The sequence below is a fragment of the Sciurus carolinensis genome, chromosome 11 (assembly GCF_902686445.1).
Source record: "Sciurus carolinensis chromosome 11, mSciCar1.2, whole genome shotgun sequence".
Classification (NCBI taxonomy): Eukaryota; Metazoa; Chordata; class Mammalia; order Rodentia; family Sciuridae; genus Sciurus; species Sciurus carolinensis.
The window spans coordinates 85,440,772-85,467,605 of record NC_062223.1 but is presented as its reverse complement, the minus strand read 5'-3'; the positions used below and the strand labels follow the sequence as shown (position 1 = coordinate 85,467,605).

General features: G+C 38.0%; 1 protein-coding gene across 17 annotated transcripts in view; it reads left to right on the top strand.

The window, feature by feature from the left end:
- The window catches only part of Dlg2 (discs large MAGUK scaffold protein 2), a 2,079,243-nt gene extending 2,056,418 nt beyond the window's left edge, over nucleotides 1–22,825 (top strand). For all 17 annotated transcript variants that reach the window (XM_047516979.1, XM_047516993.1, XM_047516982.1 and 14 more), the window contains 4 exons: nucleotides 159–331; nucleotides 15,573–15,682; nucleotides 20,410–20,501; nucleotides 22,224–22,825. In XM_047516979.1, the coding sequence (XP_047372935.1) occupies nucleotides 159–331; nucleotides 15,573–15,682; nucleotides 20,410–20,501; nucleotides 22,224–22,330 (482 nt within the window). In that variant the 3' untranslated portion in view covers nucleotides 22,331–22,825. The remainder of the gene's footprint in view (nucleotides 1–158; nucleotides 332–15,572; nucleotides 15,683–20,409; nucleotides 20,502–22,223) is intronic.
- Nucleotides 22,826–26,834: the final 4,009 nt, after the last annotated feature.

Sequence of the window (26,834 nt, the reverse complement as noted above, 5' to 3'; positions counted from 1 at the left end):
GTGGTAGTAGGTTAAGACTGATACCTGTTATCATGTCATGGTTCATCATATTACATATGTTTATGTATCTATGTGGGTGCATGGTGGAGAAAAATAGGTGGAAAGGTAATTTATAAATATAAATGCATCTTAATTTTATTATATCTTGTTTTATAAAGATACTACGAGGCCGAAGCGTGACTATGAAGTGGATGGGAGAGATTATCACTTTGTCATTTCCAGAGAACAAATGGAGAAAGATATCCAAGAGCACAAATTTATAGAGGCTGGCCAGTACAATGACAATTTATATGGAACCAGTGTGCAATCTGTGAGATTTGTAGCAGAAAGGGTATGTTTGCCAATCTCCTTATAATTCCCCAAAAGAGGGCATCTAACTGGCAAAGTATGTCTTTTTTTTAATCATTACTCTTTCCCGATTGCAGTTGAAAACTTTGATTAAATGTTCCTTTTAAGGTTTCCAAGCAGAGAATCACCTTAGAGCAATGTCATTAATCTTTATTCTAATCTCAATAAAGTATTCTAACTAACATAGAAACAGGAGGGAAGAGAGGATCTGTAAAACTAAAGAGAGTTAAGAGCCTTAAGTTTATGGGGCCTCAATTGTCCTTGACTCTCTGAGACCCCAATAAATAAAACTGAATTTAAGGAAGGTTTGTTACTTTTGGTTACCTACCTTTGTTAAAAAAAAAAAAAAAAATTACTTTCTCTCCTCTCCCTCCCTTTCTTTGCCTCTCTCTCTCTCTCTCTCTCTCTCTCTCTCCCTCTCCTCTCCCCCTCCCTCCCTCCACTTGCTATCTTCATGTTCGAGGAGGAGACAGTTGAGAAAAGTTCCAATTTAGAGGAAGTGTCAATGCTCTCATTCACTTCCCCCTGACCATTTCAGAAGCAGGGAAAATAGAATGCTTAAGAGAGAAGAGGATAGAAAGACACATGAATGTGACTTTAATATGTTCCCATATAGAGATATCTTCTCCTATAAACACAAAGGAGCAAAGTCAAAAGATATTTGTCAGGTTGATTGTATTTGATGTGATTCTTCCCCCCTTTTGACGTACTGATAAAGTTAAATAAGAAATTTTGCTAAGAGGAAAAGAAGGCTGAATAGAGGTGGTTGACTCTGTCTTCTTCCTCCACAAAGAAGAACCAAAGTAAGAGATATATAGCAGCATTTCAAGGTGAGTGAAGGGAGCAGAATACTGGAAATCAGCAAGAGGGAGACTGGAACCTTATATGATTCCTAGAGACCTGGGAAAACAGCATAAAAAGAAAACCACAACACTCTGACAACTGCAACCCCAGTTCCACAGCCAGAACAGGAGAAGTCCCTGGCTCCAGGGGTAAGGGTAAAAGAGAGGGTTCCAGGAAACTATCGGTATAGATGCTGGCAATCCTAGCTACTGGAGACCTTCATGTTCCTCCCAGGCTTGCACCCCTTAGATAAATAACATGAAATCAGCACAGTAGCCTTGCTTTGGAAAAGGATGTCACATCATCTCCTGGTGAACACCCAGAGTGTTGTAGGTAGGAGTCATCTTGACAAGAAATCTAATATCTGAATTTGGACTATTCTAGGGGTCAGAACCTTCTGAATATCCTCATCTCTGGGACCCCACAAGCATTGGCTCAGGGGGTAGCTGCTTTGTGAACCCAACTTAGTCCAGCACAGTGACTGAGATTCAAGCCTGCTGAGTGTCCTGCACTGTAGGATATGTAGGTATTGTGACATGGAGGGTGCCACCCTCAGTAGCCAGGATATCAGGAGGCCTGCCCTCTGAGACCAAGAGCATAGCCAGTTGTGTGTGGCCTTGTGCAAATTTCAGGACTGAAAGCAGACGCCCAAATTTTTCCTTCCATCCCTGCCCTCCATGCAGCACTTAGGCAATTGTTTCTGACAGATAAAGGAGGGAACACCATGGTTCCTGCTGCTACTTTGCCTACAGGGACATGTTGAGAGCCCTTGAGCAACTCTACTATGCCAGCTATTACCTTACCCTTGGACATGCAAGGTGGGGAAGGTCAAGAGCAACTTCACCTAGATACATTCATGCCCCACTTGTTTCTGGGCAGGCACTATAGCTGAAGGAGTCCTGGGTATAGAGAAATCCTAGCTATTGCCCCACCCACTGACATACATGGCTCAGTTCCAGGTCCTTTGCCCCGCTCCAGTTGAGTCCCCACTCCCAGGCAGGCACAGTCACTGAAACCCAAGAGGAACACCATGGTTCCTGCTGCCATAACACATAACACCATTTCCACTGCTGCCTGCTACTGCACCTGGTTTAACCACACACTGCTGTCCAGACTGACGAGTGCCACAGAGCAGGTACTGCTTACCAATGCCTCTTCCTACTTCTAATACCAGTGAGTAATTGGAAGAAAAGTGTATCGAGCCTTTCACCATGCTGGGGTCACCAGTGCCAAGGGCCCACAGGGCTAACATTAAAAATACCTGAGGAAACTCTTGTGGCATTATAGGGCTCAACACTTCCATTGCAGGAGTAGGTACACAGTGAACAACCCACACCCACTTCTGTCTGCACTACACCTGCCTGAACTGCTAGAGTGTCTTCACTCCTATGTGGCCTGAAGAAATAATGAGTCTCTCTGACTCCCCCAAGGTACACATTGTGACTGAAGTCATTATTCATGGCCAAAGAAAGTATAGGGAAGTCACTATGCTGCCCAGCTAGAATTAAAGTCAACATTGCATAACAATCCAACACCCCATGATCCAACTTCAGGAAAAAGCTGCTAAGAAGGTCACCCCATAAAAGTGGTAGAGAGATCTGATACAACAGATGCACAAATCTCAATGTAGGAAAACAAATATAAAAAGCACAGGACAATATGACACCTCCAAAAGAACATAATAATTTTCTAGCAACAGATCCCAAAGAAATCAAAATGAATGAAATGCCTCATAAAGAATTTTAAAGAGTGATTATAAGAAGTTCAATGAGATCCAAGAGAATATAAACAAACAATTAAATGAAATTAGGAAGACAATGCAGGATGTAAATAAGACATTCAGCAAAGAGACATTCTGAAAAATAACTAAACAGAAATCTTAGAAATTAAGAGCTCAACAAATCAAATAAAAAATACAATTGAAAGCTTCAAAATCAGACTAGATCAAGGAGAAGAAAGAATATCTAAACTTGAAGACAAGTTCCAATCAAACAGGAAAAAAAAAAGAATTAAAAAGAAGAAGAAAGAATGAGGAATATTACAGACCTACAAGTCCCATTAAATGTACAAACATCCTCATTTTGGGGGTTACTCAAAAGTAAAGAGAAAAAAGCTAAGGTCATAGAAAACCTATTCAATGAAATAATAGCAGAAAACTTCCCTAATCTTAGAATATATGAACACCCATATATAGGAAACTTATAGGACCCCAAACAGACATGACCAGAAAGTATATTTACCACAACATATTATAAATATAATATCAAAGGTACAAGACAAAGAAAAATTCTAAAATCTGCAAGACAAAGCATAAAGTTATATTTAAGTCCTATTATACTAACTGTAGATTTCTGTTAGAAAGAGAAACCGCAGTCCAAGAGGGGATGGAATGACATATTCAAAGTCCTGAAAGAAAATAACTGCCAACCAAGTTACCAAACTAGTAAGGCTATCCTTCAGAAATGAAAGAGAAATAAAGACCAGCCAATACAAACAAAAACTGAGGGAATTCATGATGATCAAACCAACTTTATAAAAGACAAGTGAAAGAAAGATAACTACCATCATGAAAGCTTCTGAAAGTATAAATCTCACTAGAAGAGTCAAAACACAGAAGTGAAAAAAAAAACAAAATTTATCAATAGAGTAAACCATCAAACTGCAGAGATGAACAAGAGAGGAAGATAGAAAAGAGAATATTCAAAACAACTAAAAGAATTAAAATAAATAAATAAATAAATATATATATATATATATATATATATATATATGTAAGTCCTTACCTACCAATGATGACCTTGAATGTAACAGACTAAATACTCCAATTAAAAGTACAGACTGATTGAATGGATGTTAAAAAAACAATGTTGCCTACAAGAAACTGACTTCACAAGTAATGATACACACACAGACTGAAAGTGGAAGGATGGAAAATAATATGCCAAGAAAATGAAAATTTAACATGGGCAGGAATAGCTATGCATATTTCCAACAAAGTAGACTTATAGAAAAAAAAAATGAGATGAAGAAGGCCTCTTCATAATGATCACAGGATCAATTTATCAAGAAATTGTAATGATTATAAATCTATATGCATCTAATTTCAGAGAACCCAACTTTATAAGACAAACACTAGTAAACCTAAAGGAAGAGATAGAATCCAAAAGAATGCTAGTGACGGATTCCAACACCCTTCTATTACCAATGTACAGGTCATCCAGACAAAAAAAAAAAAAAAAAAAAAAAAAAAAAACAGACTTAAGGTATACCATAAATCAAAAGTATAAATAATTTAAAGAATATTCTATTCAACAGTGCAGAATAGACATTCTTTTATCAGCCCATTGAAACTTCTCTAAAATAAACCATATATTAGGACACAAGACAAGTCTTAACAGATTCAAGAAAATTTAAATCATATCCTGTATCTTTTCTGATCACAATGGAAAAAAACAAAGCCAACAACAAAAGAAATTTTAGAAATTACATAAATGTATAGAAACTGAACAACACAGATTTGAACAGTGAGTCATGGAGAAAGGAAGAAAGGAATTTTTTAAATTACTCAAAACAAATGAAAATGGAAACTCAGCATACCAAAACTTATAGGATGCAACAAAAGTAGTATGAACCAGGAAGTTCCTAGCAATGAATATCTACTTTAAAAAATATAAACTAAGGTGATCCAAGATGGCGGCCTAGAGGGAGACTGCACCCCCAGTCGCTCCAGAACCCTGGAGTTAAGAAGGGGAGGCATTGAGAGACTCGGACTGAAATAGAGCCACGGGTGAGTCTGCCCACTGGGTAAAGCTTGGCCCGGGTGGCAGGCCCAGATAGAGGTGGCTTATTGGAGCCGGGCAGGGCAGCTAGAGTCATCCACAGGCAGCCCTGCGCACTCTGGCGGTGGGCCCCGCCCACACAGCCAGCTTCTCCAGGTTCTCAGAACGGAACTGGCCCGCTAGTGAGAGCCTTTCTGACCAGAACAAGCTCCGAGTCCCGGAGCCCCTGCAGCGCAGCGTACTCCGGCAACGAACCAGCGGAGAGCCGCGATCCGCAAACAGCCTCTGGGATTAGGGCAGGGCAGCCAGAGACCTCCTCAGGCGGCTCTGCCCACTCCGGCTGCAGGCTCTCTTCACGGGGCGATCCAAGATGGCGGCCTAGAGGGAGACTGCACCCCCAGTCGCTCCAGAACCCTGGAGTTAAGAAGGGGAGGCATTGAGAGACTCGGACTGAAATAGAGCCATGGGTGAGTCTGCCCACTGGGTAAAGCTCGGCCCGGGTGGCAGGCCCAGATAGAGGTGGCTTATTGGAGCCAGGCAGGGCAGCTAGAGTCTTCCCAAGGTAGCCTTCCACACTCCGGCAGTGGGCTCCTCCCACACGGCCAGCTGCACGGCGCAGGCCCACAGTGAGAGCATTTCCGCACAGAGCCAGTTCCAAATCGTGGAACCAGTAGGGGGCTAGGGAAAGTTTTCTTCAGATGAGCTGCTTTATCAGATTCCTCCAAGACATCAGGCTACTGAAGGCTGGGAGGTGATACACTGGAAATCTACTGGGACACTATAAGCCAGTAGCGGAAAACTGCAATATCTCAGGGTCCCACTGACAACTGACCAATATGAGAAAACAAGGGAAGAAAATGTCCCAAACAAACCTAGATACTACATCAATAAAACCCAATGACAGCACAGCAGAAGAAATGTCAGAAAGGGAGTTCAGAATGTACGTAATTAAAACGATCAGGGAAGCTAATGAGGAGATGAAAGAGCAAATGCAGGCATTGAAGGAGGAGATGAAAGAGCAAATGCAGGCATTAAATGATCGCACCAATCAACAGTTAAAAGACCAAATACGGGAAGCAAGAGATCATTTCAATAAAGAGTTAGAGATACTGAAAAAAAACCAAACTGAAATACTTGAAATGAAGGAAACAATAAACCAAGTTAAAAACTCCATAGAAAGCATAACTAATAGGATAGAACACCTGGAAGACAGAACCTCAGACATTGAAGACAAATTATTTAATCTTGAAAGCAAAGTTGGCCAAACAGAAAAGATGGTAAGAAATCATGAACAGAATCTACAAGAATTATGGGATATCATGAAAAGGCCAAATTTAAGAATTATTGGGATTGAGGAAGGCTTAGAGAAACAAACCAAAGGAATGAACAATCTATTCAATGAAATAATAACAGGAAATTTCCCAAATCTGAAGAATGAAATGGAAAACCAAGTACAAGAGGCTTATAGAACTCCAAACATACAAAATTACAACAGACCCACACCAAGGCACATTATTATGAAAATACCTAACATACAAATTAAAGACAGAATTTTAAAGGCCGCGAGAGAAAAGAATCAAATTACATTCAGAGGGAAACCAATAAGAATATCAGCAGATTTTTCAATCCAGACCCTAAAAACTAGAAGGGCCTGGAACAACATATACCAAGCCCTGAAAGAAAACGGATGCCAACCAAGAATCTTATACCCAGCAAAACTTACCTTCAAATTTGACGATGAAATAAGATCCTTCCATGATAAATAAAAGCTAAAGGAATTTACAAAAAGAAAGCCAGCATTACAGAACATTCTCAGCAAAATATTCCATGAGGAAGAGATGAAAAACAACGATGCAAATCAGCAACAGGAGGCGCTAGCCTAAAGGAATAGCCAAATAAAGGAGAAACCAAATCATGCCAAAAACAAATATGAGTCAATTGACTGGGAATACAAATCATATCACAATAATAACCCTGAATGTTAATGGCCTGAATTCATCAATCAAAAGACACAGACTGGCAGATTGGATTAAAAAGAAAAATCCAACAATATGCTGCCTGCAAGAGACTCACCTCATAGAAAGAGACACCCATAGACTAAAGGTGAAAGGATGGGGAAAAACATACCATGCACACGGACACAGCAAAAAGCTGGAGTATCCATCCTCATCTCAGATAATGTGGACTTCAAACCAAAACTAGTCAGAAGGGATAAAGAAGGACATTACATGCTGCTTAAGGGAAGCATAAATCAGCAAGACATAACAATCATAAATATCTATGCCCCGAACATTGGCTCATCCACGTACGTCAAACAAATCCTTCTCAATTACAGAATTCAAATAGACCACAACACAATAATACTAGGCAATTTTAACACACCTCTCTCACCACTGGATAGATCGTCCAAACAAAAATTGAATAAAGAAACTACAGATCTCAACAACACAATCAGCAATTTAGACTTAACGGACATATATAGAATATACCATCCAACAAAGAACGAATACACTTTCTTCTCAGCAGCACATGGATCCTTCTCTAAAATAGACCATATTTTATGCCACAAAGCTACTGTTAGCAAATACAAGAAGATAGAGATACTACCTTGTACTCTATCAGATCATAATGGATTGAAATTAGAAATAAATGACAGAATAAAAAACAGAAACTTCTCCAATACCTGGAGACTAAATAATACACTATTATATGATGAATGGATAACAGAAGACATCAGGAGGGAAATTAAAAATTCTTAGAAGTAAACGAGAACAAAGACACATCATATCAAAATCTCTGGGACACTATGAAAGCAGTACTTAGAGGAAGATTTATTTCATGGGGTGCATTCAAAAAAAGAAGTAGAAATCAACAAATAAACGACTTAACACTACAGCTCAAAGCACTAGAAAAAGAAGAGCAGACCAATACCAAAAGTAGTAGAAGACAGGAAATAGTTAAAATCAGAGCCGAAATCAACGAATCGAAACAAAAGAAACAATTGGAAAAATTAACAAAATAAATAGTTGGTTCTTTGAAAAAATAAATAAAATTGATAAACCCTTAGCCACACTAACAAAGAGAAAGAGGGAGAAAACTCAAATTACTAAAATTCGGAATGAACAAGGAAACATCACAACAGACACGAGTGAAATACAAAACATAATTAGAAACTATTTCGAAAATCTATACTCCAACAAAACAGAAAACCTCGAAGACATCAACAAATTTCTAGAGACATATGAACTACCTAAACTGAACGAGGAGGACATACACAACTTAAATAAACCAATTTCAAGCAATGAAATAGAAGAGGTCATCAAAAGCCTACCAACAAAGAAAAGTCCAGGACCAGATGGGTTCTCAGCCGAGTTCTACAAAACCTTTAAAGAAGAGCTCATTCCAATACTTCTCAAACTATTCCATGAAATAGAAGAGGAGGGAACCCTCCCAAACTCGTTCTATGAAGCCAATATCACCCTGATACCTAAACCAGACAGAGACACATCGAGGAAAGAAAATTTCAGACCAATATCCTTAATGAATATCGATGCAAAAATTCTCAACAAAATTTTAGCAAATTGCATACAAATATACATTAAAAAGATAGTGCACCACGATCAAGTGGGTTTTATCCCAGGGATGCAAGGTTGGTTCAACATTCGGAAATCAATAAATGTCATTCACCATATCAACAGACTTAAAGTTAAGAATCACATGATTATTTCGATAGATGCAGAAAAAGCATTTGATAAAATACAGCATCCCTTCATGCTCAAAACACTAGAAAAAATTGGGGTAGTGGGAACATTCCTAAACATTATAAAGGCAATCTACGCTAAGCCCATGGCTAATATCATTCTAAATGGTGAAAAACTGAAAGCGTTCCCCCTAAAAACTGGAACAAGGCAGGGATGCCCTCTTTCACTGCTTCTATTCAACATCGTCCTTGAGACTCTAGCCAGAGCAATCAGACAAACCAAAGAAATTAAAGGGATACGAATAGGAAAAGAAGAACTCAAACTATCCCTGTTCGCTGATGACATGATTATATATTTAGAGGAACCTGGAAATTCCACCAGAAAACTTTTAGAACTCATAAGTGAATTCAGTAAAGTAGCAGGTTACAAGATCAATGCTCATAAATCCAATGCATTTTTATACATAAGTGATGAATCTTCAGAAAGAGAAATTAGGAAAACTACCCCATTCACAATAGCATCGAAAAAAATAAAGTACTTGGGAATCATCTCACAAAAGAGGTGAAAGCCTCTACAATGAGAACTACAGAACACTAAAGAAAGAAATTCAAGAAAACCTTAGAAGATGGAAAGATCTCCCATGTTCCTGGATAGGCAGAATTAATATCGTCAAAATGGCTATACTACCTAAAGTGCTATACAGATTCAATGCAATTCCAATTAAAATCCCAATGATGTACCTTACAGAAATAGAGCAAGCAATTATGAAATTCATCTGGAAGAATAAAAAACCTAGAATAGCTAAAGCAATCCTCAGTAGCAAGAGCGAAGCAGGGGGTATTGCAATACCAGATCTTCAACTCTACTACAAAGCAATAGTAACAAAAACGGCATGGTATTGGTACCAAAATAGACAGGTAGATCAATGGTACAGAATAGAGGACATGGACACAAACCCAAATAAATACAATTTTCTCATACTAGACAAAGGTTCCAACAATATGCAATGGAGAAAAGATAGCCTCTTCAACAAATGGTGCTGGGAAAACTGGAAAACCATATGCAATAGAATGAAATTAAACCCCTATCTCTCACCCTACACAAAACTCAACTCAAAATGGATCAAGGACCTCGGAATCAGACCAGAGACCCTGCATCTTATAGAAGAAAAAGTAGGTCCAAATCTTCAACTTGTTGGCTCAGGATCAGATTTCCTTAACAGGACACCCATAGCACAAGAAATAAAAGCAAGAATCAACAACTGGGATAGATTCAAACTTAAAAGCTTTCTCTCAGCAAAGGAAACTATCAGAAATGTGAAGAGAGAGCCTACAGAGTGGGAGAATATCTTTGCCAACCATACCTCAGATAGAGCGCTAATTTCCAGAATCTATAAAGAACTCAAAAAACTCTACACGAAGAATACAAATAATCCAATCAACAAATGGGCTAAGGAAATGAACAGACACTTCACAGAAGAAGATGTACAAGTAATCAACAGATATATGAAAAAATGTTCAACTTCCCTAGTAATAAGGGAAATGCAAATCAAAACTACCCTAAGATTTCATCTCACCCCAATTAGAATGGCGATTATCAAGAATACAAGCAACAATAGGTGTTGGCGAGGATGTGGGGAAAAAGGAACACTCATACATTGCTGGTGGGGTTGCAAATTAGTGCAGCCACTCTGAAAAGCAGTGTGGAGATTCCTCAGAAAGCTTGGAATGGAAACACCATTTGACCCAGCTATCCCACTCCTTGGCCTATACCCAAAGGACTTAAAATCAGCATACTACAGAGATACAGCCACATCAATGTTCATTGCTGCTCAATTCACCATAGCCAGATTGTGGAACCAACCTAGATGCCCTTCAGTTGATGAATGGATAAAGAAACTGTGGCATATTTATACAATGGAATATTACTCCGCAATGAAGAATGATAAAATTATGGCATTTGTAGGCAAATGGTCGAAATTGGAGAATATCATGCTAAGTGAGATAAGCCAATCTCAAAAAACTAAAGGTCGAATGATCTCGCTGACAAGCGGATGAGGACATATAATGGGGGGTGGGAGGGGCTAGCATTAGGTTTAGGGTTAGGTTTAGAGTTAGGCTAAGGACAGCGGCAAGAATGAAGGAAAGAAGGACTGTGTAGAGGGAAAAGAGGGGTGGGAGGGATGGGGGGAGGGGAAAAATAAAATAAACATCATTACCCTATGTAATTGTAAAAAAAAATAAATAAATAAAAAAAAAGAATTACTATAAAAAAAAATATATAAACTAAGATTTCAAGCAAGCAACCTAATGCTATACCTCAAGGACTTAGAAGAACAAGAACAAACAAAAGCCAAAATTATTTGAAGGAAGGAAATAACAAAGATTAGAGTGGAAATAAATGTTACAGAAACTATAAAAACAATACAAAAGATCAAAAAAATAGAATTGGTTTTTTTAAAGATAAATAACATTTACAAAATGTTCACTAAATTAACCTATGAAAAAAAGAGAGAAGACCCAAATAAATAAAAGCAGAAATGAAAAGAAAACATTACACCCAGTACCAGAAAAATACAGAAGATCATTAAGGATTATTATGAAAAACTATATGCTAAGAAATTGAAAACCCCAGAAGATATAGATAAATTTCTGGACATATATCAAAATTGAATCATGAGGACATAAAAGTCCTGAATAAATTCAGTAATTATATAGAATTGGTATAAAGGAAAGCCTTTCCCTATACAAGAGAAAGTCCAGGACTTCATAGCTTCACTGTTGAATTTTACCAAATTTTAAATAACTAATGCCAATTCTTCTTAAACTATTCCATGGACTCGAGAGGGAACCCTTCCACACTCAGATGAGGACAACATTACTCTGTTGCAAAAACCAGACAAGGAATACAACAAAAAAAGAAAGCTACAATATCCCCGATGAATCACAAATGCAAAAATTCTCAATAAAAAACTAGCAAATTGGCACAGATGTGGGGGAAAAGGCACACTTTTACATTGCTGGTAGAGTTGCAAATTGGTGCAACCACTCTGGAAAGCAATATGGAGAATCCTCAGAAAACTTGGAATGGACCCACCTTTTGACCCAGTTATTCCACTCCTCGGTTTATACTCAAAGGACTTAAAATCAGCATACTACAGTAACACAGCTACATCAATGTTTATTTATAGCAGCTCAGTTCACAATAGCTAGATTGTGGAACCAACTAGATGCCCTTCAACAGATGAATGGATAAAGAAACTGTGACATATATACACAATGGAATATCATTCAGTCATAAAGATTAATATTATGGCATTTGCAAATAAATGGATGGAATTGGAGAATATCATGTTAAGTTAAATAAGCCAATCCCAAAAAACCAAAGGCCGAAGTTTTCCCTGATAAGTGGAGATTGATATATTATGGGGGTGGGGGTGTGTGGAGGGAGAGAAAAATGGGCAAACCTTAGATTATATAGAAGGAAAAGAGAGGGAGGGGGTATGAAAAATGGTAGAGTGAGACAGACATCATCACCCGATGTACATGTATGATTACACAAATGGTATGAATCTACATCGTATACAACCATATAAATGAAATGATGTACCCCATTTGTGTACCATGAATCAAAATGCAGTCTGTAAAAAATTTTAAAATAAATAATTTTTTAAAAACCTAGCAAATCAAGTTGAACATATTAGTGCATGCCTATAATCTCAGCAACTTGAAAGACTGAGATGGGAATAACCTCTTCAATAAATGATACTTGGAAAACTGGATATCCGTGTGCAGAAGACTGAAACTATACCCCACGTCACCCTATACAAAAACCAAATCAAGATGGATAAAGTCTTAAATCTAAGAACTGAAACTTAAACTACTAGAAGAAAATACAGGGGAAACACTCCAAGACACTGGTACAAGCAATGATTTTCTGGATAGACCCTCAAAAGCTCAGGAAACAAAAGCAAAAATTGACAAATGGAATTACATCAAATGAAAACCTTCTACACAGCAAAGGAAACAATCAAGAGTAAAAAGATAAACTACAGATGGGAGAAAATATTGCCAATTATTCAATGTAACCAGGATTAATATTCAAAATATGTTAAAAAAACTATCTTCATAATAGTGCTTTACCTTTTTCGGTGTAACATACTGCTTATTATTCATTCATTTATTAATTAACTTGTGAAAAAATATATTTTGAGAAGCTATTATTCATTAAACTCTTTATTGTATATATTTACCAAGGAACATACCTTCTATGATTCGTGACTTCATGGGGTAAGAAAAATAAAAATATGTAATAAATAATGACAAACAACAAAAAGATGATTGGTACATAAACTGGAAAGAAAAGAATTTTCTTAGGTCAATTCATGGAGAATTATAGACTTAGCTTTTTTTCTTTCTAAACAATATGAAACACCCACTTGTTATTTCAAAGACAAAAATAAAATTACATCATTCGGACTTTTAAATAGACTAAAGTTATATTTGCAATAAAATTTCCTGTAGTTTGATTTCAAGAATAACACAGGTACTCTGTAATTTATAATCATCCTCCTCTACAGTTTTCCCTCTAAAATTCTATTAAAATCCAATTTTAAAAATGAAAAAAAAAAACTAAAACCACTTAACAACAGCAACAACAAAGCACTTCATTTTTTTTTTTAATGGTATTATGGTTTGAATCTACAAAGTCCCAGAAAGGCCCATGTGTTGTAGGCTTGTCCTAAGTATAGCAATGTTCAGAGATGGAGCTTTTGGGAAGTAACTAGATCACAAGGGCTCTCAGCTCTTCAGTGGTTTAATCCACTGATAGACTCATAATTTGAAGGCGTTATTGAGAGGTGGTAGAAACTAGTAAAATGTAGGTCACTGGGTGTGTGCCCTGGAAAGGTATATTTAGTCCCTGACCCTTTCCTTGCTTCCTCTCTACTTCCCAGGCACCATGATGTGAGCAGATTTGGCTATCCTCAAAGAATAAAATGTAGCAAATGCTGTTGAGGCTGTGGAGAAAAAGGAACAATAATACATTGTTTTAGTTTTTCTGAGGAACCTTCACACTGTTGATACAACTATCCCACTTCTGGTATATATCCAAAGAAAATGAAATCTTCATGCCCATGTTTATTGGGGAACCTATTCACAATAGCTAACATTCAGAATGAGCACAGCTGCCCATCAACAGATGAACAGAAAATGTATATATGGAGAATTATTAAGCCATAAAGAATGATCTCCTGTCATTAGCAGCAAAATAGATGGAACAAGAAGAAAGAGTATATAGGTACTGAAAGACAAGTACTGCATGTTTCTCTCTCTCTCTCTCTCTCTCTCTCTCTCTCTCTCTCTCTCTCTCTCTCTCTCTCTCTCTCTCTCTCATGTGGAAGCTAAAAATAAGTTAACCAGAAAGTAGGATAGTGATTACCAGGTACAAAGAAGGACATAGTAGAGGGTGGGTAGTGGTAGTCTGATATATTTAATCAGTGCACCGTGTATGCATTATGGAAATATCACACTGAATTTCTTTAATATGTGCAATTAATTTATGTTGATAAAAGGGGAATTTACTATATCTGAGAATATACTAAGAAGGTGAGTCTATTTCCCTCTCTCTGAGGACTAGGTTTTATCAGCCATATGGATATTGGTTCTCATCAGTGTCTGGAAAATTGCATCTATTTTCCTATTTGAACATGTAAATACAACCTTTAATTTAAAATGCACTGTCCAGTGAATAATCAAACAGCATTTATACCTTTTATATTACTGTTGCACATCATAGATACCAAAATTGGAACTTATTACTTAAGTAATATAGGAATGAACCATCTTAGTATGTCTCTCCTATAAGAGTTCAAGTATTCACCGGACTCTGTTTATTTTCACATATTGTAAATGTTTTTGGATATTGTTAATTGTTTTTATCTCCTGTTATTGATCTAGGACTGTCCTAGTCTGCATAACATGATTTTTTCTCTGCTTGTATAAAGTTCTTCTAGCCTCAGGGTAATAAGGTCATTTCCCCCCAGGAAGTAGAATATTATGTGGCAAATTTACATCTACTTTTCCAGAAATATTTTATAAAGCAGTTCCTTGCTCAGAGAACTCATTGCAGTGAAATCCATGTTAAATGAAGTGTACTATAATGTAATCAGATTTTTATTTGTTAAACTAGAAATTTTTATACCTCTGTAAGAGTCAGCATTTAACCATGTATCATTTAAGGTAACTTTTTGTCTGCTCTCACTAAACTGAACATATTAAGGGCTGGATACATATAATCATTCAGCAAATGTTTAGGGAATTGTCCTAAATTCAAGTAATTACCATTCTTCCAAATTTAACATTGGTCAGGGTAAGATGATGAGGTGTATATTCCCACCAACAATTCTATCAGTACTCAAGACTTGAGTTTGAGTTTGCCTAGCACTGAACTTTTTGGCAAGTTAAAAGTTCTGTCTTCATCTTCTCTTCCATAAAATACAGCTGCTATCTCATAGATGAGAATTTCTTGATAATTTTTTTCAGAGATGTTTTATGAGCTTCATGAGAATGGACTTAATTATCTAGCATATGACTACATGTCTTCTTTGTGCAATGCATTGGATATTTATGGAGGAAAATAAAGTTAACTGAGACTACATGTAAAATGTCTAGTCCAGTGGTGGACACTTAGTAAGGAGGCTAATGAATATTAATTATTACAAACATTCAGTGGTTACCCTATGTATCAACTTTTATTTACTCTTTCTAAAGATCTTTTTTTTTTTTTTTTTTTACCTTTCATATCCCATATCTTCTTCTAAAGCACACAGGCATTATTTTCATTTTGTTGGATTATGACCACTTCTTCAGAATTAGCTCCTTGTTTTTCTCCTTTCTACCAGGGCAAACACTGTATCCTTGACGTATCAGGAAATGCTATCAAGCGATTACAAGTTGCCCAGCTCTATCCCATTGCCATCTTCATAAAGCCCAAGTCTCTGGAACCTCTGATGTAAGTAGAGGGCACTGAAGGACCTCATGCAACTCACTCCCTGTTCTGTATCACACAGCAAACTGTTAACTGCTCTTTTCCACCAACGATTACAAACAGGAAATGCCATCGTCGATATTTTTAAGGTTTTTTTTTTTTTGTTTAGTTGGTTTTCTAATTAATACAAGAGGATCATCTTTGAGTTGCCTCTTACTTCTGATGCAGTTTCATAGGTAAATCTTCTTAAATGTCTGTGTTTTATATAGAGGGAGCAGACAACATTTAAACTTTTTCCATTGGTATTTTACATTGTCCTATAATAGAATTCTGATGTTAGAAACTTCATATATATAGACAACATTTCTTAGTAAAAGGTCTGTAACTTAACCAGTAGTTCCATATCTGTTCACATTTATGAGAAAGGGTAAAATGCACAACTCAAATTTTTTCCAAAAGACTTATAAAATACCTTCCTTCAAAAATCAGTAATCAGATTGGGCAGATAATCTAACTATAAAATCCGCATAGACAACTCCCATACAGAAGTGAAACTTTTTGGAGGTAATGGTGTCAGAGCAAGAAGGACATAGAGAACCTTGAACACTGGTCAGGCTGGGTTTGGATCTATGTTTTGTCAATGGTTAGTTATATAATCTTGGGCAAATCACTCTATATCCCTAAGACTTAATCTTCACCTCTAAACTAGACATTAATGAATACCTGATAGGACTAATATAAAGGATAAGCCACAAGTTCTTGAATTTAAAGCTCTGGGTACAGTCTTTGGTATATACTAAATGCTCAATAAATTTAGTAGTTATTATTATCAAAGATATAAAGTTACTGTATTATAATGGTTAAATGCAATTTTATCAAAAAATTCATCAAGAGTGCAAGAGATAATTCCAGTATGTCTGTTACAAGAGCCTTGCTCAAATACCGCCTCTATCTGGGCCTCAAGAGGGTGTTGAACCACAGAGTACATACTTGAAAACAATGTTTATGGAAAGAATGAAGGCATGGAAATTATTTAATCCCAGAGGTGAAAGCTGTTATTTGCCAATAACATCAGCTAACTATTCTGGTCTCCTCTAAAGATGAAGAGGCAAAGCACACTGCAGTAGCTAAAATGACAGCCTGAGAGAATTAAGTTAAATACATACGTGGCCTCTGGAGACATTGCCAGGAATGCATCTGAAAAGCAGAATATAGACACATGAATAAAAGATAGACAAGGGTTTTTACCAGGATGCGGAAATAGAACTGTGAGGTCCTTGTCAGTGACTGCCAGCCCCTTGAATTTAGACAGTAAATTACACTGTGAAGAACTTTAACTATAGTTGGCACATGGAAAGATATGTATTGGTGATAAAACAGTGGTTCTTAATATTATTACCCAGAGAGCATGTGTTAAATTTCCCCTTTTGCAGGATACTGTGTTAGGCTTTGCAGAGTTAAGCAACTATAAATTTCGTTATGTAAAAATTATTTATAACCTGTAAAGAACCTCACAAAAATTTTAAGTAATGCTAAAATTAATTTTTAAAAAAGTAGAAAATGGCCCTTGCCTCTTGAGAAAAGCAACTTAAAGGCTTATTTCAGAAATAGAAAAATGAGTTTTCTCCTCATAAATGCACAATGGGATAAACGGCTTCCTGGGGAAGGAGGCCTGAGGGTGCAGCAGCAGAGGCACATTTGGTTCAGTACGATACTGGGAGTCAGTCCCATCTGGTGCTCAGTAGAAGGTCTACTTCCTTCCACAACTATCAGATGACTTATTTAGTTTTGCCTTAGGGCACTGTCACAGCCACTTATCACCAAGGAAAATTAAACATACCGAGAGCTGGATTCCACAATGAGGACAGTGAATCTGACATAATTTGCTGCAGCCATATTCATAGGTCTTAGTGCAGCAAGGATGCCGGTCAGGCCAATGTGATCCTATTACTAAATGCTGAATGTTTACGGTTCACTCTTTTCTGAGGCTTTTACTTCAGGAGCAAAGCTAACATGAATTGCCCATTGCCCAGAAAGGAGTGAATGCCAGGTCAGCCAGAACAAAAACACGGCAGCTGTCACATTCAGGCATTGATACATCATCACACACATTATGTCTCAAGTGCATCAAACCACGGAACTTATTAGCACATACATAGCTAACTTCAGCAGAGATAAAATCAAGGGCACATATGAAAGAGATGTTCTTTTTATATCATGCTGCCATAACTCGTGCCCCTACCACAAAACAATGAGATGTTCCCGGGTCTCGTCTCCTTGCCATCTCCAATCTCCTGTTACTGTCTTGCCTCGGTGAGGTACTGTGTTTACTTCTACCTGTGTCTTTACCATAATTATGTTTATCTGTCTAGGTCCCCATTCATTCATTCATTCATTCACTTATTCATTCAACAAATAAGTATTGAGTCAGGGTTGATTCCACATGCTAAAGAACAAAGTACTTGCAGATTAGACAAAGAGACAAAATTAATTCATGTATTAGAGGATAGCAATCTAAATTGAGCCATTACTAAAATAAGTTCAAATCAAATTCAAAAAGAAAAAAAAAAAAGACTACCACAGACCAAGAAGATCCAGAGCTACATGACTTGTTAACTTCTGGGGAAAAAAAATCACCTTCTTTCTCTGAAGAGTCTCCCTCAGTTTAGCCTAACATCTTCTACACTCAAGAGTGATGTACAGCTTCTGGCACTCAGACATTTCAGAACAAAATAAGTTTACTTCAGTAACAAGAATTCAGGAAATTTCTACTTTACATTTCAGTCTTCAGTTATGCCTAAAACCATATTAATATCTAACTTCAGTTTTTTTTTTTTTTATTTTACACATCAGCCTCTTTTGAAAGATATCTAGTCTATTTGACTCAAAATAAAGTCTGTTTGCCAATGGTTTAAAAAAAAAAAAAAAAGCTTGTGTTCTTACTGAAGATTGCCTTTTATTAAATGTACAACCTTGAGGGAGTTCCAAGACTGCTTCAAGTCTCCAAGACTTGTACTAGAGAAAGGATTCACTAACACCAGGAGTTCCAGACCTGGCTATCTTCCTAAGTGTCAAGCAAGGCATTGATGCTTTCAAAAGTTCTACACGAGTCTAGGGTGCATCCCGATGAGCCAACCAAAATGCCTTTGCTTTGATTGGACTTTTTTAATGCCTGGAGGACATGCTAGGAAAAGCTACCAATGATTAGGAATCAGTAAATTAGATTTTATAATTCTAACCTTGACTTGTCATTGAGACTATATTAGGTTTAATAATCTTATAATGATTAAGCAACATTTGCATATAGTTAATGATAAGTCAATGGTTGGCAAACAGAAAGAAAAAAGACAGGTAATCCTAGGTACAATTCCTTTGTAGCCATTCTGTCAGAACAAAAATAAAGTAGGCCTCAAATTTTCTTCTCAATATTTTGTTTTTAAAATATTTTAATTGGCACTTGGTAGTCGTACATATTTATGGTGCAACATTTCAACACATGAAGACAATTGCAATCATCAGATTAGGGTAATAGGCATATCTATCACCACAAATATCATTTGATATTTCTTTGTGTTAGAAACACTTAAAATTCTCTCTGTTAACTATTTTTAAATATTCAATTAATTGTTTTCAACTATAGTTATCCTACTATGCTACAGAACACTAGAAGTTACTCCTTGTATCCAACTATACCTTGTACCCATTAACCATACTAGAGATTCTGTTATATCAAGTTCCTCTCTCCTATCCTCTACTTGACTATATTACTTGATTATAATCTATTTGAAAATATTTTGGTCCCAGGACTTCTGACTTGTTCCATTCTGTATCCATTTCAATTCAATCATCCTTCAGTGGCTTCTTCAAATGTCATTTGATTATAAAAACAGAACATTCAGGACTTTTGTTGCTGTAGACATGATTGGCATTTGCAGAAGTTGAGTTGAGAGCTGCAGAACACCCTTTTGCCCTGAAAGATAGAGATACCTACGGGGTCTTCCCTGTTTTCTATAATTCTTTGGAAACACCATCCATGTTTCTCCACTCCACGTTTCCAAATGCACATGAGGATGAACAGCAGCCCTTAAGGAGGATGCAGAAGGCAAGAAATCAAAGCCTTTTGGAAGGTCTGGACCCAAGAACAATCAATCAAATTGAGTTCTCTTGGATGTGAGGAGGACCAGAGACAAAAATACATTTCCCTGCCCTCCACCTCTCCCACCTCTGACCACCCCTGAAAGATTTCCTTTCATTCTATATCCCACATTTTAGAGAGATTGAGATATACTAAAGCAAAGGCCAACAAAGGGTGACCAGGGAAGTTTGAATTTAGAAGTCATATCCAGTGAGGGTCTAGATGAGGTAGTGTGGGTGACTCTGAAGATTAGAAAGACTCAAAAGACCCATGAGCACTTTATTTAAATCCTCAAAGCCTGCCAAGGACAAAATTTAGCTCCACTCTAGAGGACTGCAGAATACAGAGCAGTAACCAGTGACCGCAAATCATAAGGAGAGAAATTCCATTTCAGTCCTTGGTGAGACCAAAAGACCCCCTCCACAGAGTGGGCTCCTTGGCAGGGATCCCTTGTGGCTGAGATTAGTCCAGCAAAGAGGAGTCCTGAAGGAATTCCAGGAAGCTACTGCTAAGATTGAACTGTGCTTCCTGGAGGTTTCTTTTTTGTCATGCATTTTAATTTTTCAGAACTTGGTATATTCTCTTTGTGTCCTAATTTCAAACCTTTATTTACCAGGGAGATGAATAAGCGTCTAACAGAGGAACAAGCCAAGAAAACCTATGATCGAGCAATTAAGCTAGAACAAGAATTTGGAGAATATTTTACAGGTAAGTTCCCCTCATCCTGGTACTATGAGGAAGGAGATAAATTGTCTGACATTTGGCATAGAGAGGGCTCCAGGCCTGGTGAACCAGGCCCTTAAACCATCCTGTTGAGCTTTTCTAATAACTGTTTTATGCATATAAAAGCACTCTCTGCTTTACCCATTTGGTTCAGAATCAGGGTTCTCCCTCCTCTAAGATCATCAGCAGTCAGCTTCCAGTTTCCCACTGGCCCTATCCAAAACCTTGAGTGGCAGATGCCCCTGAACTATCTCCTCCTATTAAGGAGATTTGAGGCATTGATACCTCATTAAACTATCTCTCTAATGGCATCTGAAATTTTGGAGAAAAAAACTCTTGGGGTCAAATTGGGCAGTGTCCAAAGCAGTTATTCGTGAGAAGCAGTCTCGGTTCTCCATTGTCTGCCTCCATGACCTGTGGATCTGTCTCCCCATCAGTAGCACTTGAACAATATGCTCAAAACCCTTCGCTGTGTTTTAGCTAATACTGTGTCAAGTCTCAATGCAAAACATTTTAATTATTTCTTTGGAAACATGAAGCTTGGGAATAGAGGAAGAATTTCTTCTTCTGGATATCCTTAGTTCTCTATTCTTATGTACTTTCATGAATCACTGTTTAAATCCAGAGAGTAATCAAACTGCAATTGGCCTTACAAGTAATTCTCAGTGGTTTAAAAACAAGAATTTTCCTCCTCAATTACATGGTATGGGATTAGATGTTTTATTTTTTGTCTTATTCAGAATGTGGAAAGTGCCAGCAGCACAGCAGTTTGCAAATATTTTTAATTGTGTAATATGAAGTAAGGCTTCTGTCAGTAACTAAACTATAAGTCATGTTTCTTCCTGAAAGAACAACAAGATAAGGAAATCAAGTCAAACAATGAACGTTTTGACCAGTGGTTTATATTCAGGAATAAAATAATTGCTAAATTCTTAGGATTATTTTTGAAGATTGAAGTCATGTTTCAGTACCAATTAATGTTTAAGCCTCAGTCATATGGATAGTATGGATGTTTTGGAGATCTCTATAGAAGATAGTTTTTGTTCAAAGGACAGAGTAAAATGTGCTTAAAACTGCCCTGGGGGACTTGATGTTTTAGGTAATTCAGAGTTTAGCAGTATATGTTTCCTCTTACATGCTATTTGTAAGTAGTGACCATCTCAGTATAAAGAGCTTTATCTGGTAAACATCTCATTTTACCAGATTAATTAGAGAATAAATGGGGTTTCCTGTTAAATATTTTGAGGGCCAGAGAAGTTAATTATATAGTTCTTCCAAAACCCTTATTTCCTCTGTGTCTAAAATACCTGCCAAAGTAAGTAAAGTAGAGAGACCCTAATGCCAGCTCTCTTTGTTAGACAGGAGCTCTCAATCTGCAAATTGATCAGTGTCTCAACTCAGCATCTGGATCAGAGTAGGCATCCATAAACTATGTTAAATAAAAGAATGATTGTCCAGAGCTACAAACAGAGATGCAGGCAGTGTAAAAACTCTGATGCATTGAATACATGCATTGAAAGCATTTTTATAAATCACTAATGGACCCTGCTTCTGTGAATCTTACGCTTTGTCTTACTAGTGAAAAGTGATATTGAGCTTCCTGATGAGTTGTCTTTCACTGATGTGAGTTTCTGTTGTTTAAGTAACGATTGGTCTTCACCATCAGGGAATGATTCCTGACTTTAGGTATGTTTGCTTTGGTTACAGCTATTGTCCAAGGAGACACCTTAGAAGATATATATAACCAATGCAAGCTTGTAATTGAAGAGCAATCTGGGCCTTTCATCTGGATTCCCTCAAAGGAAAAGTTATAAATTAGCTACTGCGCCTCTGATGACAGAAGAGCATTTAGAAGAACAAAATATATATAATATACTACTTGGAGGCTTTTATGTTTTTGTTGCATTTATGTTTTTGCAGTCAATGTGAATTCTTATGAATGTACAACACAAACTGTGTGAAGCCATGAAGGAAACGGAGGGGCCAAAGGGTGGGACAGAAAGGACACTGCAGAATGCAGGAAGGCTTTGGTTTGCTCAAAGTACCAGGTGTAGGGATGAACCTCTGACAGGCTTTCTGCCCAAGAGATGGGCAGCCTCCTCACCCCAGCAGATGTCCAGAGCTGATTTAGCTGCTGAGCTCTCTGTGTTTTTTGCTTTAAAGAAAAGTTGCCAGCACTTGAACCTCACCAATCTTCCCATTACCCACATCTGTAATTGGTATACTTCGAATTTTATAACTATGCACATCCTTTGATTTCTTAACAAGCAAAAGAAATAAAGAAGGAAAAAAAAAGGAGTCCCTCTGGAGACGGCATACTATCAGGGAAGGATAATTGGATAGTTTTCTTGACTGGCATCTGCAAAGACGAGCATTTCATAAAATTCACAAGTTTATGGAGGACTAACCTTATGAGAGGAGGGGATTCCACCTGGGATTAGCTTTATGATTGTTGATTGTCTATTTTGCCATTTATAAACTGAAAGAAGGCACTACAGATGAGAATAATTTATACAATAAAATATATTAAATGTATAGAAACGAATTTCTATAGGTTAAAAAAGTTTTGTGAAATATTTTGTAAAGACTAATTAATTGAAAGACTAAATGTATGCACTATCAGCAGATGATCAAATTCAAGAACTGAAAGTTGCACTCTCCCTTTTGTTGCCAATGATCCATTAAGAGCATCTGAGTTCCTTCCAAGTCTGACTTCTCCCTCACTTACCTCCCGTGATCTCCCTTGCACACTAGTGATACACTCTTATGGAGCACATCCCTTAATGAGTTGCCCTTATGGATATTTTTGGAAGATATTTGGTTAATACACTTTTTAACTGATGGCTTTTTAGAGACAAACTCAAGCAAATGATCTAAAGGGAATTTTTGCTTTCCTCTAGTTAAATAACCTGGGCCCACCATGCAAATAGTTGAATAACTTTGTTCTTACTTACTTGCTTACTTGGTTACTTAAAGGACCATTTAGTATTCTGGCCAGCCATGAGTAATTAGAATTATTTTTTTTGTTGCACAGAGTAATTTAGAGTTTTGTAACAGCCAGAGTTGGTGTTAGAGTCATGGGAAGATCTGTCCCAATATGCACTATTTCTTTGAGGAAGAGAGAGAAGTGTCTAGTTGGAGGGGTGAGGGGTTCAGACTTTTTTGTTTCAGTATATAGGACAAAGAGAACCACAAAGAAAGACAATTATGACTTTGAGCTCAACCAATTGAACTGCCTTCCTTGGGGCTGCACCTGGACCAAGTTTATATTTTAATAATTATAATGATGACTTAAAAAAAGAAACCTCCCAAAGCCTATAAACTGAAACAGAAGAGTTTGTTTCCCACTTTAGAGCTGATGGTGACATCAGCATTGGTTTTGCCCAAGGTGTTTTAGAGAGACTTTTCAGTGATATTAATAACCACTCAACTCTGGGCTCTGTGCATGCCCAGATTAAGCCCCATCGCCTTATTTCTGGGGTACATCAAGACCTGGCAGGGATTCTGCCACACTGTGCAGCAAACCAGCATGTAGGCTGGGGTGGGAGAGCAAAAGACAGAGCCATCAGCGTGATGGGGCTTCTTCACAGTAAGAACACTGGAGCTCAAAAATGAGAGTCTCTTTCCAAAAACAAGGGTTGTTCATCTTACACTAAATGCCATGGTCTGCCTGGCTGCAGTCGCCAAAACAAACACAAAAATGCAAAATTATGCATCTACCTATAGAGGCTGCTTTGCCAATGGAAGGGCTAGCAATGCATTTTCCCTCTGTTGAAAGTTAAATTTCCAGAGACATCCTCAGAGTGCTCAAAATGTTAAAGATGCGTTCATATCTGCAACTCGCCAGTTTCAGGTCAAGGCCAACTTTCATCATTATTGCTCCCAAAAGTTTTCTGCCACCAGAATGCCATTCCTGATCCCAGCTCTATTTTTAGGCCACCATGATAACTTCTTTGGTTTCTCAACTGAGCATGCAACTATTTATTTAGAGGACTGTCATTAATGAGTAGATGTTTTCTTGGGTCGTGTGATGTGCTTTCCATTTAATAGTATTGCTGTGGCTGAGTACAATCAAATTGAACCACCAACCCTTGGTTTTGTAGTAATATATTTATTTTCCTAGTGTAGATGCTTCCAGATTAGAATTGGCATTTGCACTGATTTTTTATGTAGATTTATATAAATATAGATATACATATATATTTGCTTGAAAAATCACCAAGCGAATTGGTGAGAGGGTCTTTTCCTATAGAATTTACACCTCCATTTGTTGTGTTGTCTTGCGCTTCCCAATGTTGAGGTCTCTATGGCTCCAGTGAACTGGTGTATTTTGCAGCAAATCTGATGACACGAATGGAAATGAAATGAAAGGTACCCAGATTACATCTGGTGCAAATGCACTTGGAGCCTGGGGCCAGACTGGTGCTAACATTGCAAACTTTGTCCGGAGCTCTCTCCAATCTGAAGGCTTGCTGGGGGCGCAATGTCACCTTCATATGCTGGGCCCTTTCAGAAAAGTGCCAGATCGTGTCACTGGTGCTATTTTTCATGCTCTGGTACAATGTGTAGCACCATGGGGGTCTCAGCTCTACCAAAATCAAAACCCCATTTGTCAGCCAATTGCTGGGGCATTTGTTTTTTGCTCTCCTCCCACAGGATTTCTTGGCCATTTATTTTCAGGCCTTTTCTCCCAGCCTCGAATTCTGGGATTGGCTCTATCTGCTTAGCAAGCCCATCTTTACAAAGCTGCACTCGGGTGCCTCTGTGAGCTGTCTTAGATCCTACTGCCAGCCCTTCTGGACGCTGAGCCAAGGGAGAGCTTTCTGCATCTCTGGTTCTTGCTTTTTCCCCCTCTCCCTTATTCTTTCCCAGGACTCTCCTCTTCCTATCTCATCCCACCCCTCTTTGTCTTTGTCCCTCTTCCTTCCTAGCTTCTTGAAGCCACTGACCTTGTCCTATAACCCTTCTTCACTCCCTCTCTGTTCTCTCTTTGTCCATCTTTCCTTTAGTCTCTCTCAATGCCCCTTTTCTTCCTTTCCCCTTCCCTTCCTGTTCCCTCCTCTCGTCACATCTCTGATCATCTCTTCTCCCACACCCCATTCCTTAATTTTTCTGTCTTAAAAAGGGCTCATGGCTGATTCAGACAGCAAGTCCATACTAATGTGGACTAATGACACAAATACTTGGGGTCACCATTTTTCCTATTTAGCCCAGAAAGCAAAGCTGAGTGTGAGGCCCTGACCTGGAGCCAACTCCAGCGTGCCTCCCGGAGCCAGCCTGCACCGCTGCCCTGGCAGTGATGATGCATGTGCTGTGGGCCCTGCCAGCGCCTGGGTACCTCTGCCTGAACCCTGGTCCTACACGAGCTCACTCCCTACACCTCCCGAGTCTCTGAGGACACTTCTTTTCAATAAAGGCAGACTCTGGCCCCAACAATTATTCTGACAGCAAACCTCTTCCTTCTCATTGAAGCCATGCCATCGCCTTGGTTTGGAGAGAGAGTTTTTTTTTTCCCCTACTTTCTTTTTCCCATTTTCATGTGAAGCCCCTTCTGCTTTTCAGCTGGTGACTGCTCCGGTAAGATTGAATGGACTCGCTGGTAAAATAACAACTCTTTTTTTCCTGTCTTGGTCCTGCCTAAAATTCCTACAAAAGTATTTACGCCAAGGACTCAGGCTAGTTCCTAAATTTATTATACTAATTTGTCACTTCTAAGGGAAAAAAAAAAAAAAGGATCAACTCCCTTAAAGCATGTGGAGTAGCTCCTGTGACAACCTATTTGCCAGGAGACTCCCTACAGAACTCTGTGGATATACCTTTTACTTATGTGTATATATGGTATATGTGGTATACATATCACGTATACACATATTACATTAGGTATGAATGAATGTGGTTGGAAACTCACACACACACTCCAGTCTGTAAATATCCTTCCTCACTGAAACCTGTGCTTTGGAAATCATTTCTTGTACAGCTGTGCAGTTTCTTGTAGCAGCTGAGGACAAGCTAAGACAGGAGGACAGTTTAGACAAAAATGAGCTAAAAGAGTAGAGTACAGTATCTCCCTAGCAACTCATGAGAATAGACAACCAAGTGGGAAGGTCGACTCCCAACGGATGGCAAACTTTTCTTCTCTCCCTTTTGAATTTGTGTTTCCTAAGTGTGTCTTAACTTTTGAGTGCACCAGGTTGTACCTGTTAGATCCTTTGAATATGACAATTTTGTGCTTCTCTCTGACAGGATGTTTCTCCATGAGCTGTAGTACAGGAGGGGAGGGAGGGGGGATGACTCCTTGCCTGGGCTGGAGTTTACAGA